Source organism: Elephantulus edwardii, unplaced genomic scaffold (assembly GCF_000299155.1).
Source record: "Elephantulus edwardii isolate Elephantulus edwardi_28Jun2011 unplaced genomic scaffold, EleEdw1.0 scaffold00022, whole genome shotgun sequence".
In the NCBI taxonomy this organism is placed as follows: Eukaryota; Metazoa; Chordata; class Mammalia; order Macroscelidea; family Macroscelididae; genus Elephantulus; species Elephantulus edwardii.
Genome location: NW_006399772.1, coordinates 4,032,146 through 4,053,923, shown reverse-complemented (window position 1 = coordinate 4,053,923; position 21,778 = coordinate 4,032,146). Strand labels below are relative to the sequence as shown.

The 21,778-nt window shown below is 36.1% G+C and overlaps 1 protein-coding gene across 1 annotated transcript in view; it reads right to left on the bottom strand.

Moving 5' to 3' along the window:
- Window positions 1-21,778, bottom strand: part of MAGI2 (membrane associated guanylate kinase, WW and PDZ domain containing 2) — a 1,911,292-nt gene that overhangs the window by 562,665 nt on the left and 1,326,849 nt on the right. Inside the window, exon 6 of the mRNA XM_006882679.1 lies at window positions 12,243-12,322. Within this exon, the coding sequence (XP_006882741.1) occupies window positions 12,243-12,322 (80 nt within the window). The remainder of the gene's footprint in view (window positions 1-12,242; window positions 12,323-21,778) is intronic.

Sequence of the window (21,778 nt, the reverse complement as noted above, 5' to 3'; positions counted from 1 at the left end):
AAAAGTATTTGCTGTTGTTACGTGCCTTCGAGTCACTTGCGACTCATTGTGACCCTATGTACAAGAGGTCTAAACCCTACTCTATCCTGTGTCAACCTCACTGTCTGACACACCTACTCCCATTACCCCAACCACTAATTGATCCATCTCATCGAGGGTCTTCTTCTGTGCTGCCCCTCCACCCTCCCAAACATGCCAGATGGGTTGATACAGTAACTGTTAAAATGCACTGGAGTATGTCAGAGATGATGGGGTAACAGAGGATAGGACAGGGTTCTGATCTGTTGTTGATAGGGTCGCTGTGAGTTGTACTATACTCAATGGTGCTTTAAAATGAAATTAAATTTTATGTATATGGTTGAATTTATTAAGTGAAATATCAAAAGATACACAAGAATGCAAAACTTAATTGTGAATCCAAATATAAGTGATTTCCCCCTGAATTTGTGTTTAATGAAACCTGCCATTTCCCCCATCCCTTTCTTGTACATTATTCTATATCCTCACTATCTGCCCTTTTGGTACTCTGATTTTATTTCATTTTCAGTGTGACATCCTCCACGGATATTTATCATGAGCTGTTGTTTTGGGGGGGTCGAATGTTCCCATGAGTGTTCATTATTAATGTTTTGTGCTTTTAAACAGCAAGGCTCCTGGCCATGATTGTCCCCACTTTGTGAACAAATAATGCAACCTAGGAAAACCTGAACATTGACGAGTGACCTTAAATTCAACACATTTTTAAGTTTTTTTCTGAAATTCTGTCTGAAGGAACTCTGGTGGTATAGTGCATAACCTATTGGTCAGCTAATAAAAAAGTTGGTGGTTCCAATGTACTAACTACTTTCAAGAAGAATGATGGGTAGCCTTAATTCATAAAGACCTCAGAAACCCAATGGAGGGCCATGATGAGTTATTATGGTCTTGATGGCACTGGATTTTCATTCTGTTTGTTATTTGATGACTAGTTCCTCACACTTTTATTTAACTGACATTATCATAGATATTTTAGTAAAGTACCTTCTCAACTACTGCTCTGAGTTCAGGTGTTGTATTTATTTTTATTTTCCATGATTCTTATCTCAATTCTACAGAATGAGCATCAGTATTTGTCGTGTGGATGAGTGGATCAACTTGCTGTGATTCTGGGTATATAAACTGCACTTAAAATAAGAAAAACAATTCAAAACCAATTCATGATATCATGTAAAGACAAAAAAATCTACCGTTTTGATAGGCTTGAGACATTGGAAAGGTGGGCACAATAGCACTAAAGGAGGGTTTGAGTTAAACAAACAAGTGTGGAGACAACGATAAACTTAGAATAAGTTGAGAAGATATGAAACTCTTTTTAATGATGGAAATATTTTTTAATGAAACAAATTGGGAAAATAATTTTCAAGATTTATTTTATGAGTCAAAAATTTCAAGTGATATAATAAACAAGATGTAACACTACGAAAGTGACAGCAACAATGAGCTTGAACATGGTAGAAATTGTGAGGACAGAATAGACTAGGGGATGGTTTTGATCTGCTGTTCATAGGATCTTTATGAGTAGTGGTCAAGGTTGTAGTTACACCTAACAGCACTAGTAGGGAGTTTGGTGGTCTAGTGGATCAGGAACTGTGCTGCCAATCCAAAAGCATGCAGTTTGAATCCACTGGCTACTGTGTGGGAAAAAGTTGGCAGTGTCTCTCTGTGCAGTTTACAGTCTCTGAAAACCCACAGGAGGATCAACTATGAGTTGGTTCCGCTAAGAAGGTGCTGAATAATATTAGCAGGAGATTCAAGCACAAAACCAAAAACATTACACAGTAATTTTGCCTTGCTGACTTGGAAAGAATGGTTTTAAGACTACTTTAGTTTTAGACATAGCTTTAACATCAGAACACCTAATGGCATGAGATGGATTACATTTTGTTCTTTCAAAAACATATTTTGGAACCTTAATACATATTGCAGTGGAAGTTACTTAATATAATTAATGTAATGCTCAACACATACGTTTAATAGAATTGATCAACCAGTTGAGGTCATACAAATACAGATTGGATTCTAAGTTTAATTACTTCTAAATTATCTAATGAGTAATATAGACACAGCGACGTGTGCAAATATGAGGAGAGGGCAAATGCTATCTGACGATAATTGGGTTAGAGTAATCTATATAAATCTAGGAACTCTAAGGGCTGTGGGCTATTAGAAAGTGAAATAGACAAAGAAGAACTTCTCCCTAGAGCTACACTCAGAAATCTAACATCTAACTTTAGGAACAGTGAGAAAATAAAGGTTAGTTCTTCAAAGCAACCCACTTGCGGTATTTTGGCTATAGCAGCACTACAAACTAATATATGATGGTTTCCTCCCCCCAATTTTTCCTCATTTTTTAAAACAGTTTAAGCATATGAAATTTCCAAAAAAGGAGCATAGACAGTGGTAAACTTTTGGAAATAAAATTCCAGGAAGACATGGATTTATAATTCTCATACTGATAGACTCTTAGGTATAGATGTGTAAATTCTTTCTGTTGGATGTTTTGTGGTTATAATCATGCAATGGATTATATCATAAATACTCATTTTCCACTCTAACTAGTAAAAATCAGTTTACTTTTCTTATGGCCGTATATTCTGGAAAATACTGTTTTATGACACAGATAATTTAGAAAACCTTAAAATTACACATACCAAGGGAGAAATCAGATTTCACCTCAGTAACTAAAATGAAGCCTTCTGGTTTTTTTAAATGTATATTCTCTTTCAATTCAAGCTATAGTTAATGTTCAATTACCTGGCTTTGGGTTGATGAACTGGATCTGTTTCTGCCATTACTGAAAAAGCTTGTCTGTATTGTTCAGATCAGAGCTTCACCTTTGTTTTGCTTTCCGCCCTGGTGAGCAAATCTAACCACTGAGGGACACTTAATGCCCTACCTGGCAGCCTGACTGACACAGACCTACATTCAACTCTTAGATTGTTTCAACAATATGCACACTGTAGTGAACATGTTTAGAAATTGTGAAGATAAATGAAACAACAAAAACTTGTTTGTTTGTTGCTTTTTATCTGAAGACTAGAGATTCTAAGTCAATATTCATTTAAAACATCTTTGCTGGAGCTAACCCCATTCGCACTGCTGTCGAGCCGATTCTGACTCCAGGCAACCTTCCATCGGGTTTCTGAGATTTTACAGCTTTACAGGAGGAGACTGCTCATCTCTCTCCCTGGAGCACCTGGTGGATTAAAGGCGCTGTTATTTTTAGAATACATATCACGTCACATTTTAAATTCTTTGACCATGAAATTATTCCAGTTTACTTACGTACAGATGTGGCAGACTAGGGGAAAATACTGAGAATATATGGGGGGGGGGGGAAGCAGTGCTTTTTTCTCTTAAACATACAAAAATTTATATTAAAACATTTTTGAAAAATCAGATTTCTCTAATATCTTTTAGGCTTAATGTCATTAGTTAAAGCAGCTTGTGGTATAATCATTTTAAACTGAGATGGCCCAGATTCAAGATTGATTTTCCTGGTTACATTTATGAAATGAGGCCTTGGAATCCTATGGGTTACAGTATCTTCATCTGAAGAATGGAAGTAAAATCTTAACCTACTTTGTAGAGTATAGGCAGATACCAGAAGGAATGTGTGTAAAAATATTCCTAAAACATAAGGTTTTGCAGTCATTTAGTATAAAAAAAAATCACAATTGGTTGTCTGGTTCTAGACAAGGTGTTTCAAATAACTCTCCTCGCTCCTTTACCTTGAAATGTAATTACACACCTGGAATTCAACAGCCAGCATAAAATAACACTAGAAGATTGAAAGAGGTTTTGACTGGCTAGGGACCTCAAGATATGAGGAACGATAAAAGAGGGAGTTCCTAGGCTTTCCTTTTTATTGCCCAAGTGCTCGAAAGTGACCTTCCGCCCAGAGTAACCAACAGATAATAAGAAAAGAAATAAGTAAACAAAAAGCTAACAAGAAAAAGCCTGCTCTCTAATCAAATGGCTGAAGAAAGAGGGCAAAGGAAGGGCCTAGAGTAGAGATTCCTCTTTCAACCCTGACCGAGGTGGCAGGGGTCCTCTTCCATCACTGATGGTCTTTCCCCTAGTGCTGCTGTCAACAGCTCCCTGACGGATTGATACAGCCCCTAAGTCACGCCCACTAGCACCAAGTGGATAGAGAATAAGCCAATAGAAATTCTCTCCAACAAAGATGCACAAAATAAGCCAAGTCTTACCTACTAAACCTAAACAGAGAAGTCCATATTAAAATAACTAACTAAAGAGGATCAAGTGTCACTTAATATCCAGTATATTTTTTTTAAATACTTGATATCAAAATCAAGGAAAATCAGTCACAAATAAGGCTAGAAAAAACAACTTGCTCCACTACCTAGAAGAATCAAATGCTGGAGTTATCTGACAAGAATTTTTAAAACAGCTATCATATAATTGCTTTAACAAGTAATAGTGAATTCCTTTGAGACAAACTAAAAAAGGAAAAGTCTTGGGAGAAAGATACAAGTTACAAAAAGGAACTAAGATATTATGTAATGGAAAGCACAGTAACAGAAATGATAAGCTTGGTAGATGAAAATGAAAATGAAAATCTTGGTAGTAATAGAGTGGAGATGAGAGGTGCCGACATGCACCTGACATAAGAATGAAGTTGTTATGTACTGTCCAGTCAGAACCGACCCCTAGTTGACCCTCCAGCAGGCTTTTAGAGGCAGTACATGATACGTTACATCTGTCTGCCTTGGAGCGGCTGGTGAATTTGAGCTGAGTACTTTTGCATGGGCAGCGCATTCCTTACTCAACGATGCCACCTGAGGGATGGGCTGTACTCACTATGAGCAACAGATAGGGAATTGTAAAAATGAAAAGAAACAGCATCTGGAACCAAACCTGCAGATCAATAAAATTATCTAATGTTTGTATTGTTAGGGTCTCAGAAGAAAAAGAGAAAGCAGGGCAAAAAAATGTCAAGCTCTAATTTCAGAATTACACATTTTAGACTTTACCAAGGTTCTTTATCGATTTTTCACTAATATTACAATTTGTATTTTAATTCCTCAAGGTTCATTTTATGCAATGTTGGAAGTGAACATTAATGTGTATTTATAGAAATCCAAAACAAACCCTCTGCCACTGAGTTAGTTCTCACTCACAGTCCTCCTCCTTTGAGTTTCTGAGGCTATAAACATTTGTGGGAGGAGACGGTCTTTCTCTTGAGGAGTGGTTGGTAGATTTGAATGGTTAACCTTTGTTAAGAAGCCTGATGTGTTCATACATACATGTGTATATACTTCTACTCCTAATGTGGGTATATCTCTCTCTCTTCTTGCTATCAAGTCAGGACCACTCATAGCCGACTCTCCAGCAGGTTTTTGAAGGCTATAAACACATGAGAGAAGGTTCTCCATATTTCTTCTCCAGAGCATCTAATGCAGTCGAGCTACCTTTCTTTGAGTTAGCAGCACAAGTCCTTATGCACTAGGATACCAGAGCACGCGTGCAGATACAGAATGTAAATATAAGATTTTTGGGATCACTTTAAGCAAATAAAGTTTGTTCCTTAGTCAACTATAAGAAGATGCCAAGCAAAAGAACAATAGAAGGAACCAACGGAATTAAATTATTCTTGGACTAGAGAAATAAAAAATAAAATTCAACAGCTGCTTTGTTATTGGTTACTAGATTTGCTTACTGAAGTCAAGGGAAAAGGGCATTCTGATGGCACGGTGATTAAACTCTCAAAGGCAAAAACAAAGTTGATGGTAAGAGCAACTCCCAGTTGCTCTGAGGGAGAAAGATTTGGCAGTTCATATCTGTAACAATCTGTAGCTATGCATCTTATCTGAGATCTGGACAATGAATAATGATGACAGAAAAGAATCGATGCATTTGAGCTTTGGTGTTGGGGAAGAGCACTAAATATCTCATGGACAGACAAGAGAATGAACAGATATGTCTTGGAGAGGATGCAGACAGAGTGCTCTTTGGAGGCAAGAATGATGAGGCTTCGCCTCACATACTTTGGGCATGTTCCTAGGAGAGGCTATTCCTTAAAAAAGGACACGATGCTGGGAAGGGCAGAGGTTTGGTGAACGAGAGGAAGATCCTCAACTAGGTGGATTGACATGGTGATTGCTGCAACAATGGGCTTTTGTGTCAGGAAGTTTGAGGATGGCACAGGATAGATAGATCAGGGTTCAGAATTTTTGTTCATAGGGTCGCTATGAGTTGTGCTCAACTTGACAGCACCCAACAACAATAACAATCTGTAACGATAAGAGTGTTGGGAACTGTGAAGCAGTTGTATTCTATTCTGCAGAGTGGGTTGACATTAATACAGACAGTTTTACTTTTAGTTAGGTACTAAGGTACTTGAAATTTTCTAATTTTTTACAAAATGTCAGCATAGAACAAATTAACATTCAAATTAGTTTATTCACAATATTTGGACATAGATGTTCTATACCTGAATAGAAATAAACCTTTTGCATTTGGAAGTTTTAGTAATTGAGTAGTTGATATTTTCAGATCTGTTTCTATGAATTCTTTCTACCAGAAAAAATGCAGAGTACTTTATAAGTATAATCTTAGCAGGTTTATAAAATTAGAAAAACAAATACTTAAAGGCCAAGCTTATTTGGTAATATTTAACATTGGTGGAAAAAATATCACTAATTATCAACACAAATTAAGTGAGAAAACTGGCTCAAAATCTTTCTTATGGGGAACTATATGCTATGCAATTTTGAAACAAACAGAATTATGAAAATTACATATCCTGTAATCTGCGAAACTCAGTCAAGAAACAATTAGAAACTAATTACTGTCTTTGACTATAAAGAGAGAACTTTTTTCTCTTAAAAATTTCCATTTAACAAACATAACAATATGACTAATATCTTCACCCTCAGGTACACTATTGGACATATTTTAGAAAAGATAGCTTATGTACTAGTACAAGGCATTATCTAGTGCTACTTGAAGCTCAGTGGTCATGCAAACAGGTTAATTTGTTTCTCCATGACATGTGAAAACCCAGTTTATACTCTATAAAAACAGACCACAAGAAAATAGCCCCCTCCAATTCCTACAGCTTTAATTATAATTCCATGAGGATTTACAGCCAATTTGACAGAATGGAGGTGGGGGAAACTCCAATCTATTCATATCAGGCTAGCATTAGCTAGATGGATAATTTTAGCCTACATAGATTTGTTCATTTCTCTCTCTCCAGGATACCCTAGAATAATTCAAAGCTAACTGTTAAGATGGGCCAAGAACTTTGAATTCCATCCCTTGTATCTCTGAGACTAATGTGTTGGGTCAGAGCACAGTTCAAAGGTGAAAATGAGATGGGCTTCAGAGTCTAAGGTGCAACATGCACTTCGTATATATTTCAGTTTTGTATATATAAAAACCAAGTCTGTTTAATGAATGTCTCATTCCCATTTTACAGCTAAGACAATCTACCCTCCTAAAGATTCAGCACCTTGACAAAGATTTCAAAGATTATATTTGCAACACACTTACCCTGGTTTCAAAACCTACATAATTTCCTCTCCTCAATTCCATAGTGTCAGCCTACTGAGTTTAATCATACTAGAACTTAAAGAGAAGAATGGTCCTGCCAGGCCTGTAATCACTTCTGATATTAATTCTAACTTACTGATTCTTGTGGGATGTGTCACTCCAGGAATGACTGTGATTGAAAATGCCTCAAGAGAAATTCCATGGTCCTAATTCTGAAGGAACACAATGGTGCTTTCTGTACAGTTTAACCAGTTTCAAAGCCAAACATTGAATGGTTAACTGCTATTTCCGTGACATTTTGTAAAAGATTATTGGCTTGCTAAGCAGCACTCCCCCAAACACTAATATTAGAATCCAGTTGTAGGTGGAGACTTTTTTTCTGCCATGTAGACTGGTACTAAGATGCCAAAAATGCACAGAGCTATAACACTTGCAAAGCAACTTCTGCATTTTAAAACATATTGTGAGACAAAGACCACATGTTTTTATATGTTTGGAAGCAAAAATGTCTTGCAAATAAAAATGACAAAATGATCGACTTAGTGCCAATAGGATATGAACTTGTTTAGTATGCATTATACTTTAGCATGAATTGATCCAGTTCATTTGGATTCTCTTTTCCTCCCCTGTGATCAAATAAGAAAATCTGGTAGTTTCCCCTCTACTTCAGGAGTAACTGAAATCAGTTGGTAACTCCTTCCATCCCACCTTTACTTGGCTTCCTCCTGTTATGATTGACCGGGAAATTAGCTTTATATACTTAAGTACCCAGATTTGAAAATTCTTATATTTATAGTTAATATCAACAGCTATATGTACATAAGCACAGAAAAAACCCTACACACACAGACACATGAACATTCACACTTAATATTAATTTATTCACATACAGACACACATGAATGCCTGCCATATAATCACATGACAATCAATCTTGAGAAATTAGAATGTACATTTTTACATTAATAAAGAACTTCAGGAAAGCCTAAAAGGTACACTTCTAAAGTGAATGCCTGAACATTTCTACTTCCAGAGAGGAGAGCAAGAGTTGTTACATTAGATGCCATCCAATTGAATCTAACTCATCATGAACCTGTATACACAAAAGTGTGAAACCTGAGCCGATCCCACACCTCCCCTTAATCTCTGCTGTGCTGAAGTTTATTGTTGCAGTTATTTTGTAACCAAGACTCCACTAAAACCCCTCAACCAGTGTCACTGAGTTGGAACTGACTCATTGCTGACCCTCTAATGGATTTGCAGAGGCTGCAAATCACAAGGGAGAAGACTGTCAATTTTCCTCCTGTAGCTAGTGGAGTTGAACTATTTGCCTTTGACTTGGCAGCATAAATTTTTTACCCAGTAGATTACCAGAGGTCTTGATACCTGAGAGTACATGGGAAGTGTAGATAACAAGCAAAAAGCAATCAAGAGTTTGAAAGGATTAGAGTTTCTAAAGCATTAAGTACAGAAGATCTTTCCTCTAGAGAAGAAAGAACACTGAAGAAGTGAGGGAAAAATTGTCAACTAATTTTTGTTGGTTTGGGACTCTGAGAAGATACTATATGGGCCTGAGACAAGGGTCACTGCTGAGAGTGAGAGAAACCAGCAGAGTTGAGCAACCTTGAGAGATTCAAATGACTAAATATATACAAGAGAGATGTCAAAGACATAATCAATTCTTCCTGGAAGACATTGGCCACATTCTGAACTACAGGTTCTAGAGACAACAGCCTAAGTTAAAGTAAACAAACAAATAACCATAAATAACACTGCAGAGTTTCTGCAGTCTGACAATACTAGGGTTTTGGGCTTTCAAACTAGTTAAGGAGAAGGCTAAAGACGACATTAAATAGGGCTCACACAGTGCACCAAACTCAGGCCAATCTGAATTTGGTATAGTCTGTGAACCAAGAATTGAGCTCTGGTAGCTTAGTGTGTCAAGAGGCAGAATTTTAACCAAGAGGTCAGCAGTTCAAATCCACCAACAGCTCCTCGAGAAAAAGGTAGACAAACTCCTCCCATAAAGGTTTATAGCCTGGGAAACTTTATGAAGGGTTGCTGTGAGCCAGACTCACTTTGAGGGGGCAGGGGTTGCAATTTTGGTTTGGTGAACTAAGAAAAGTTTTTACACTTTCAAATAGTTGTGAGAAAATAAAAACAAACAAACAACATTTTGTTATGTAGAAAAAAATTCTTTTTTTTTATTTTTATTTTTTTTTAGAAAAAAATTCTTGACATTAAAATTTCAGTGTCCGCAAATAAAGCTTTCTCTATTTATTGAGAGACTGTCTGTGGTGTTTTCACATAGGAATGAGTAGTTCTGGCAAAACATGTGATGAATAACAAAGTCTGAAATGTTTGCTATCTCAACTTTTATAGAACACAGTTACTGACAAGTGCTGGTCTGTAAGTTGAAAGGCCTGGTGGCTGAAGGTCCATGAAAGAGGAGAGAACCAGATAAATGCTGGGTCTCAACCAAACCTCACTTTGGCTCCTTCTTGTTTGAGAATTCGCCTCTGCTCTATCTGGCTACCAAGGTGGGTGAGTCTTTGAGAAGAAAGACCACATCAAATGAGGCTTCTATAAATCTTAATATGTGTTTAAATAAACAAATTTTTTAAAAAACCCTCAAATTCACTATCAAGTCAATTCTAACTCTTGGCAACCCTCCATCAGGTTTCTGAGGCCGTAAGTCTTAACGGTCCATCTTTCTTTCTTGGAGCACCTGATGGATTTGAACCACCAATCTCATGGTTTGCAGCCTCACATGTTATCAACTCTGCTACCAGGGCTCATTTAAACACATCACCACACTTAATAAAAAACAAAGACAAAATCAAAAAACAACCTCCGTGAAAAAAACACCCCCCCCTGGAAAAAAATCATATTACCTTTAAGTTGAAGTGTGATTAATAAGTAAGTCTGGCTTATGTAGCCAACTCAAAAGCAATTCAAAAACATCAGACATTTAAAACAAGCAATTTTAAACACATAATTTAAAGAATAAAAAAGAAAGTAACAGTATTGCTCAATGAGATTTTCTAGGCAAAGGAAATATCAAATATGTGAATAAAATCTTAGCATTCTAACTAAATGCATATTAATTTCAAAAGCATCTAAACATATATGATAAATTTTGCAAATTATTAATTTAATAGAAAATTGACAAAGTTGATCTATTGATCAAGTTACATATTATAAGCTGGGATTTGTTTATGACCAACATGTGCTGTATATAGGCACCAGCATAATATTTCAGGCATCTTCTATCCTACAAAGTTTGACAAGTACAGATGTGGTAAAAACTGATAACACTGAAATATTGTAATTATCCAATATGTTATGCTACATCTCCGTCAGGTTTTTAAAATTCAACTTTAATAGCTTTTTATAATAAAAAGAACAATTCAAAGGAGCATGACAGCTGAGAAGTTCAATATGTCATAGAACTGCAAAATCGTTAAATTCATTTTAATTAGGATGTACTAAGGTTTTACATCTGTGGCATAAGGAAATTATAACTTCTAGATTTAAGAGATCAGGACATTTAAATTTATAACATCACAATTTGTAACACATTTGATTGGTATCAATGCAATGTAGCCCACTTGTGTTCAAAAGTCCAACCATAAAATAATGTATGGTTTGACCGCATATAATTGCACTATTACAAAAAATAAAAGTAAAGCTATGAATATATAACTAGATATAATTACTGATAAATAAAACTGGTCATTTATGAATTCAAATATGACTGCATAAGCTGAATTCTTTAATTTTAATTTAACTCAGTAACACTAGTAGTATGTTAAAGCTCATAAACAGTTACATTATTACATAGAAGTGAACAAAATTCTCTAGACATTATCTGAGAAAGCCAGAATTATTCTTGAAATGAGATGACTTTCAGAAATAGAGGATTTTTCTAAAGCTGAAGTTATCATATGCTCTTTAACAGTGAAATAATGCTTTTAGTACTTATAAATATAATCAGGTATAGATTTTCATCTGCTTATTTAAAAGCAAGATTTGTGTTCATACAGGCTTCAAAATTATGCTTCACATGCATACATACATACATAAAAAGAGTTGAATTTTAAGTAAGTTAATTTTATTACATCAGAACAGGAAGATATTAAGGAGAATCAACAGTATTCATGTAGTATTTTTATTAAAGGAATGTAGCTATACTTTTTCTATACATATTTGCATATATTATTAAGGTATATACACATATATGTATATCTTTACATCTGCATATATTTTCACATCACCAATTCCTTAATAACACATGATGCTATGTCTTTATACACAAAATCAAATATTATTCATCGTCTCGCAATGCTATTTATCCACACATCTTATCGGATTCCTACGAGAGACATACTGCAAACAAAAAGTCCTTAGTAGGTGGCTGAAAGTCAGGCCAGGAGTCAAATAGAACCAACAGAGATGACAGAGATGTGATATTCAGCACAGACTCCTCAGAGAGAAAAAGCAAAACCACATGGCAGTGCTAAAATGCCGAGTTAATTATCTCTTCTTTCTGTGCACTAAATATTTTCTCTTTAAAAACTGTTTCACCCGGATTATTGCTACGTTAGGTGAGACCCACTCCTCAGAAATGCAAACATTTGGAAAGTGCATTGCTGAAATGCCATAAAAACTTCATAACCTACCATTTTCTTTGCACTCTTCTGGAGGTTTAGCCTTTTTCGCAAGTCGTGGATCCAGCCATGATGTTGTCTTTGTGTTATGGCTGAAAAGAAAAGAGATCACTCTGAACAGACACATACTAAAAGGAATCAAGTTTATTCCTTAAGAAAAAAAAAAAAGAGGGTTAGTCCAACAAAATTGCAATCAATACTCTTAATTTGCTTACTGGTTCTAAGTAGCCCTGAAGGAGGTGTAAGAGTAATTGTGCAAGGCAGCTGTAAATTTGGCAACCTCAGCTCCCTGTCCTCAAAGCAGCTATTTTTATTAAAATCAACTAGAATGTTGCCAAGTTAACCTCATTGAAAATGCAGAACTCATCCAGAGCAAAAGGAATTTATTACAAATACAGGATTCTCCACTTGGAAGAGCACAGTCCGCAGGCTCTGATACTGTTTCCTCAGTTTTGCAAAAGAATCATTTTGATCTTAAACCTGCCCTTTTCATAAACAGTTGTTTGGTGAACAGAGCTGGCAGCGGCCGTACAAAAGTGATGAAAATAGCAGCCTGTTCTTGGGATTCCTGCATTCTCTGAAAAAGTGATTAATAGCATTTTCATTAACTTACATTTAGTATCTTCCATGGAGACACTTTCAATCCGGCTAGGATGGTAGACAATGGAAATGTTTGCATTCTAGTGGTTCTGGAAAGGACTTTCTGGGAATTAAATAGAAAGATGTTTTCTGAGAGGCCTTTCGCCAGAAATTGAAAAGGCGAAGGAGAGTTACTCCCTGAGCAGTGTTTGTCCCAGAGGATCCTGGAATCACTTCCACTGAGATCCACCGGTGAATTTAATAACGATGCAATTAATAATGTATATCACAGGTTCTGCTAGCAATAGTCATCTAGATGTTTTCGAGATATGGCAACATCATCTCCATCACTAGCACACCCTCCAGGTGGTTCCTGAACACATTATAATTTGAGAAATACTCATTGATACATAATTGCTATTGTTGTTTGTTGTTGTGTCCCTTTGAGTCAGAACCAACCCATAGCTGACACTCCAGTGGGTTTTCAGAGGCAGTAAATCACACAGGAGGAGATTGCCCATCCATCTCCTATAGAGCAGCTGGTGGATTTGAACCGCATACCATTGCAATTGCAGCACAGACCACTAGACCACCAGAGCTCCCTTGTTATAAGAACAAAAATATTGTATACAGCTGTTTCAAACTCATTAACCTACAGGGCAGGGGTGGGGTGGGGGAGCCAATCAAGGGCAATTGTCCTTTGGGGAAAAGGAGTCCCTGAGGAGTGCAAATCATTAATGCACTCAGCTGCTAACCAAAAAGTGTGAGATTTGAATCAATGTAGATGCATCTGGAAGAAAGGTCTCGTGATCTACTTTGGAAAATTAAGCCTTTGGGCATTAGTGAAACCTTATTCTGCCCTGGCACACACAGGGTCACTGCACATGGAAATTGCCTTGAAGGCAACATTTTGTGGGGAGACACCTAGAGAACAAGCAAAGAACAGACATGGACAAGTTTAAGATTTACATAGTGAAAATCAGAAGGCCAGGGAATGGTGCATGAAAGCAAAGCATGGAAAACAATTTAGACAGCATGGTCAAGATTCTGGAACGTAACTATAAAACCAACATGGTAATGCTGTCAACTTCAAATGTAATCTCCTTCTTCTATGCAATTTATTTTACAGTATTTTAAAGTCATATATTTTACTTAGTCAGATGAGTTAATTTGTATTGAAGCAAAGGTTAAAAAAAAATTCTCCCAGTTGGCATATTCAATAGCAAACACCAAAAAACTATGTGTCTCACATAGTCAGGACTTGAAATCTGGTCACAATGGTTTCGTCATGAATTATGAAACCAGAATGGACCTAATATTTTCCAATTTTCAATTGATAATGCCATGTAGCCTACTAGTACGATTGGCCCAATGGTAAGGAGCTATGTGGTCCAAACAAAGGCAGGTGATTCAAATCCACCAGCTGATCTGCAGGAGAAAGATAGACAACATTCTCTGGTGTATTTACAGCCTCTGGAAATCTGCTAGAGGGTCAGCTCTTAGTCATTATAGAATTGATGGCACATAGCAACACAATATGACAAAGAGAACAAGAAAAATTACAGGTGGAATCCCTGGAATGAGAGACTCAGAAGAGACACTGGGAGTCCTATCAGGACCCTGAGGTGAAGTCTTGTTAGGACTGTAGAGAACAATACATATTCAAAGTGTCATGGTTGGTCCATCTTTGGTACATGATTATTTGCACCCAAACTGATAAAGAAATTTGGTTGCTATGCAACACACATGATGTCCTTATTTTCTAAGAGGAAGATTAGGGTTCCAGCAGGGTACTGACTCATAATTTTTCAATTCCAGTTATCTTCCTGATTTACTCATATTTTACAAAATCCACTCCATTCCTATTTTTCTGCATTGGCCATCACTGAACTGGGAAAAGCCAATTTGAAATCCTGCACTTAATGAAAGATTTTAAGCCAATAAGGAGGGACAATGAAATATTGATGACCAGTGTGAAAGCAATTCCAAATCTTAAAACTCTCTTCAGAAACATCTTCTAGATGACTACCCCACTGGCCCATCTTCAACTTGAGACAGATACATTAAGAGGCTTAGGACACGCAATCTCTGTGCTTGAGAAAAAAATTAAAAAAAAATTAAAGGGAAAATAACAGTTGAGATAGAATCAACTTCCTCTTGTGGTGACCCCTTATGAGTCAGAATAGAATTGTGCTCCAGAAGGTTTTCAATAGCTGATTGTTAAAAGTTGCACATAAAGTGTTTCTTCCCGGGAATCTTTAGGCAGACTGGAACAACCAAACTCCCAGTTAGTAGCTGAGGATGTAAACTATTCGCACTACCTTTCCCCCAACCCCCCAGAGGTTCTACTTCTGAAGACTCTCATTATTTCTGACTTTCATGTAGGGTAAGGAGAAAATGCTCCCTATTATTTTGTTCACCTTTAAAAGCTGTTCAGTGATAGATGCCTCTGAATGATGAGGCTCTGACAAATTCCAAGTCAATGATCAGATAAAGTCTGTGAATTTGGTCAAATAATAAATCATCAGGAGCGTATGCCAACTCTTATTTTCCCCCAATTTGACCTTTATAATGTCTGTTGGTGCTTCATTATCAAGTTTCAGAAGAATATAAAGTACAGCGGATGCTTTCATCTCATCTTGGCCCTCATTTGTAGTCCTGTTGATAGTCTTTTCCTCTGATGAGAAGACCTGAAGCCCTTGCTTGGAGGCCATGACTATCTGAAAGTGAGGATTCCTGGGGCACTGTGTTCAGTATTTTATGCTCTCATTTTGGAAGGGGGGAACAAAGAATCATTTAAAATTGCCTCACTTCAAAGGACAGAAGTGTATGTCTACATTTCTACGTGGTGAGGAAAAAGGTTAAGAGGTGGACAAGGAAGATAAACGTTCCATCTTTTTATCCATACCTGTTATATCCTAGATCCTTCACCCACTCTGGAGAAGAGTCATTTTTAGGTCTTTAGACACAGTCACAAAAGCAACACATCTGTGGATAAGTATTATTGGGCCATTACGAAGCCACTGCAGGAAGTCAAATTACCATTTCTATACCATATCACCAAGGGTTTCAAATACTGGCTAATTCAGCAGAGAACTGTGGATATTTCTTAGCTTTCTTGACTCTATATAAAGTATTACATTACAGGATGATTTTTTTTTCAGGTTGAACTTGCATTAAAGATATGGGCATGTCACTTTAATACATTTTGATGGATTGAGTCTCTTACAGTTAACAGCATTTTTAGCTGATCCTCGGAAATGAGGTTGAAAGAAATGTGGGTAGGAGTTACTTACTGTAATTGTTATCACATGAAGATACAACACAGGATTTCTCCATTGTGGTTCTCACCAGCCTTATAATTTGCATGCACTTTCAAGATGCTTTACAAAGGGGATATTTTTAATGTCTTTGGGAGACAACAGATGAAATGGCTTTTCCACTTTCCTTAAATTATATATTTTTAAAACTTAACAATTCCATTTGTAAAAACAGGATTAAAAGAAGTCAGTAGCTATTTGAATTAATTCAGTAGCATATGCAAAATCTGGAAAAAATTAAAAAAATACTTTCTCCTATGAGTATATTTAAGAAAACTTTTCTCCATTGTTAAACTAAAGTTCAATCTATATGGAGTAATGAAATGAATCAGAAATGAAATTTCATTCAATGCTGCAATTCTAGTTTAAATCCACATCAAAATGGCCTTGAAGACATGTGGTAGGCTGATATGTAATGAATTAAAACTTTTTGTGAATTTTGCAAGCTTAACCCTTGTCAACTGACAAAAGCATCTGGTTAAATAACGACATCTTAGGGAATACTCATGTTATATAGAATTTTTTAACAAAAGCTACTAATGGTATTCCGTTGTAAAATTATACTCACTATTTCACAGCATCTCTTGATTTCTACTATGTCAAAGACTATACTAGAAACTTCCAAGTACATTATCTCTTTAATGTTTATGAGGATAAATATCATCAACTTCATTTTATAGATGGAGAATGGCTGGATTACTTGTGTGAGATCATATTGCTGGAGCTTGAATTAAACGTTAATCTATCAGATTTCTGAGTTTATGTTGTTTTTTTTCCCCCATAATCTGAGGCCAAGAGCACTTTAAATAATATACTATTTTGGTTTTTTTTTTTTTTATTTTTTTTTTTTTTTCTACAAACTGTAAAAAAAAAATCTATGTTAGGGCTCTTGGTATGAGCAATCAGGAAATAAAGGAGACATACTGTACTGGGAAAATCTGCAGTTAGGGATCTTTCCAAATTATTGGAGAGGGACATGATGCTGGGCAGGGTGGAGGGTCAGCAAAGGATAGGAAGAGCCTCAACTAGATGGACTGACACAGTGATGCAATGGGCTCTTGCGTGTCAGGAAGTGTAAGGAAAGCCAGGACAGAACCAGGCTCAGATATTTTGTTCATTGGGTTACTATAAGCTATACTTGACCCAACGGCACCTAACAACAACATTGGTCCTCTTTTAAAAAAAAAATGGAGGCCAATACCCCATATACCAATGTTTGGAACATTGGGAACAAAACTTACAGTTTTCTTACAAAATGTGACACTCTGTGCTTCAATCTATTTCCTCCATTTGCTCTATTTCTTCTCATTGCTTTATTATTGCTTTTTGAGTCAGAGTATAAACAAATTTTTCTTCAATTTCTAGTAAATATAAGTGAATCATGTAGGCCAAAGTAAAATTTTAAATCATGTTTTCTTCTCTGCCACTTTTATATTCACTTCTTTCTTTATATCACCACTGAATCCAAATTATTATTTCCACTAGTGCATGAATATTATGTTTTCTTTAATCAACTGGAAGTTTATTAAAGGAATAACATACAACTGTATTGAAACTCACTTTTTTCTATTTAATTTACAAAACAGAGTAAAGAATTAAAGAAATAATAAATACAATGAATTTTATAATAACTCTCAAAAGCCAATTCTGATTCTATAGATAAGGTTTCTTTTCATTACGAAAAAGTACAGAAAAATATCTTGGCAAGAATAGTTGGTGATCAAAATCAATGGCATTTGAGTTTATGGAACAATGTGAACAAAGTACAAAGGTAAATATTTTATAGCCTATTAAAGAATTTAAGATGTCTGCAGTGCTAAGGCTTAAACAATAGTAATCATAAAAATTAAAGAACATTAAAAGTAAAGAGATAGTGTACTGTATTTTAAGTCTTTTAAAATAAACATTACTTTTGAAAGGTATATGAATTGATTAGGTTTTATATCATAGTCAGTAAAATCTTTACTATTTCCCAAAACCTTTCCATTCCCTCTCCATCAGCATTCAACAGGGAAGCCTTAGAAGAGACAATGATTAGGACACCACCACAATGCACGGGAGCACCTGTGCTGAACTCTGATTCCAACTCCAATGCCCTGTGCACACGTCCTGACACCAATTCCCTGTGTCAGGAACTCTGCTCCTGATGACAACGCCTGCACAGAGGAGCAAGGTTGGAACCTGAGTGTGGTACTTTGGTGGGGCATCACTGCTATTTGGCTAGGTCTTGTGGGACCCCTTAAGCTCTATCAGGAGGGAGCAAGACAGCTGGATCTCATTCTCAAAAGAAAACCAGGGCCTTCTGGTTTTCCAATCAGGTCTCCATGCTCCACCTTGCGTCTCCTCATGTCCTGTCCATCAACTGCCTATATACCAGAGCACTTCAGGCTATCCTCACTGTGGCAGTTGGCTGACAGAAGAGGCTGCTTTCACAGACCTTTTATCTACTGAACTAAAGCAGATCTTCCCTTGGATCAAAGGCAGAGAAAAACCCAGGTAGGGTAGCTGTTCCACCCTCTTCTGGAACAGTGACTTTCAATCAAGAACCTGCTATCACCTCAGACATGAAAAACTCTACCACAGCAATATCATGTAGGAAGGAGGCTACCTTACTCCCTAAAAAAGCCCAAAGCAAGATGTCAAACCTCCAAATGTGACAAAGTATCAATGGATTTCCTGAAGCCAGAAAGTCTGATGAAACTTTCTGACACAGAATTTAAGAGAACAATCTGAATATTTCCAATGCGTGAAAGACAAACTTGAAGAATTACACGGGACTGTAAGTAAAACCCAAGAAGAACTTAAAAAAAACCAACCAAACAAAAAACAATGCATAAAAAATAAATGAGGCATTAGAGGCTCTGGAAAAACAAGAAACCACAATCCAAAATATGAGGACCAGTGTTTCAGATGCTGTCAACATGATGGAGGGACACATGAACAGAGCTGAAGAGATGGAACACAGAACCAGTGAAATTAAAGATAGAATTGTCACCACTGATCTTCTAGATCAAAAATCAGAATCAAAAAAGAAGGAAAAAGAAGAAAACTCAGGAATATTGTTGGACACCATCAAGAGAAATAACATGCACATAATCAGAATCCCAGAACAGGAAGAAGCAATTAAAGACCATATATAATCAAACACTCAAAAACAGAACTGTCAACCATGAATATTGTTGTTGTTAAGTGAATACTCGTATAACTTTCGATGCCAAACCTGCATCCAAGCTTGTTTTAATTGGGAAGCTCCACCAAGCACTGTACACCATGGTGACCATTATCACATTTGACACATCAGTGTCACAGTGTTCAGCATCACAGGAACCACGAGTTAACTCTGTACAACAAGTGGACAGACCAGGGCTGTACAACCTAGATGAATATTGTACCAAGTGAAATTGAAGGAAAGATTAAGATATTCCCAGAAAAACAGAACTTATGGGAGTTTATAAAAGCAAGACTAGTGGTGTAGGAAACACTAAGAGACATCCTTCTTACAGAGGTACCGCAGAAAGCAAGATGGAACAAAGTAATTAGCAACAACACCAAAAGAACTCAACAAAATTATAGCAATGAAACCTTGCCTCTCAATAATCACACTGAGGTAAACGGTATAAATGCAACACTAAACAGAAAAAAAGTAGCAGATTGGATAAAAAAACCAAAATCAATCAATACACTATCTACAGAAGATACAACTGAAAAAAAGAAGATAAAGAAAGACTTAAAAAAAAGGGTGGGAGAAAATATACCAAGCAAATGGAACCAGGAAGAAGCAGGAGTAGCAATATTAATTTCTAATAAAATAGATTTCAGCACAAAAACCATCACAAAGGACAAAGAAGGTCACTACATAATAATCAGTAGCACAAGAAGACATAACAATAATAAATATCTATGCACCAAATAAAAGACCTGGAAAATATGTAAAACAATCATTAACAACAATGAAAAAGGAAATAGATAACATTACTATAGTAGTTGGAGACTTCAAATCATCACTGTCAAGAAAAGATAGAACTTCCAGAAAGAAACTCAGCAAAGATGCTGAAGAATTAAACCACACAATAAACCAATTCGATCTCATAGGCTAATGAACCCCCAAAAGCACAGTCTACCTACTTGTTCAATGTGCATGGAATGTTTCCCAGAACAGATCACATTTTAGGACATAAGACAAACATCACTAAATTAAAAAACATAGAAATAATACAAAGCATCTTCTCAAATCACAATGCTACAAAATTAGAAATTAATAAGAAAAAGATAAAGGGAAAAAAACCCATACATTTGGAAGCTGAACAACATCTTGCTTTAACATGAGTGGGTACTAGAAGAAATAAAAAATAAAATTAAAAAGTTTCTTGAAACAAATTACAATGAAAACACAACTTACCAAAACCTCTGGGAAACAGTTAAAGCAGTAAGCAGAGGTCAATTTATAGCCAAAAGCAAGAACATTAAAAGGCAGGGAAAAAAATGACCATTGACTCTCTAAACCAACATCTCCAACAAATTGAAAAAGAATAGTAAGAAAACCTGACAAAAATGGGGGGGGGGAGAAAGAAAATTTTTTTTATAAAATGGAAATTTCTATTTTTTTTCAAAAAACAAGAAATTATAAAAATTTGAGCAGAATAAATGAAATAGAAAATGGAAAAATAATTGAAACCATCAACAAAACTAGACGCTGGTTCTTAGAAAAGGTCAATAAAATTGAAAAACCACTAGCAAGACTAACAAAAGAAAAGGAGGTAAAGACACAAATATCTGAATAAGAGACACAATAGAACCAACTAAAATAAAAAGGTTAAGAATAGAATATTATGAAAAACTATACTCAAACTATTATGAAAACCTAGAGGAAATGGACCAATACTTCGAAAATCACAAACTAGCTAAACTGACACAAACTGAAATTGAACATCTGAACAGACCCATTACAAAAGAAGAAACTGAAAAGGTAACAAAATAACTTCCATCCACAACATAGACAGTCTTCCAAGCATCCTGGAAAATCTACAACCAGGAGAGGATAACATAGATGAATGGGACCTTCTAAGAATTAAATCCTTATGCACATCAAAAAACTTCTCCAACAGGGTAAATAGAAAAGCCACAGAATGGGAAAAAAATATTTGGTAATGATATGTCTGACAAGGGACTTATATCTAGAATTTCTAAAATACTCAAGTACCACAACAAGATAAAAGTAAATAGCCCAATTGAAAAATGGGCACAGGATATGAACAGAAAACTCACCAAAGAAGACATTAAGATGGAGAACAAATATATGAAAAAATGTTCAAAATCCCTCATTCTAAGAGAGATGCAAATAAAAACAACTATGAGATATGTCACCCAAGTGGGAATAGCAAAATTCAACAGAACAGCAAACATCGAATGCTGGCGAAGTTGTGGAGAAACAGGAACCCTTATCCACTGTTGGTGGGAGTGTAAAATGGTGCAACCTCTATTGAAGGCTGTATGGTGCTTTCTCAGAAAGTTGCAAATAGAAATACCATTTGACCCAGCAATTCCAGTACTAGGAATTGACCCTAAAGAAATCATAACTGCCACTCAAGCAGATATATGCACACCCATGTTTATTGCTGCTTTGTTCTCAATAGCAAAGAGCTGGAAACA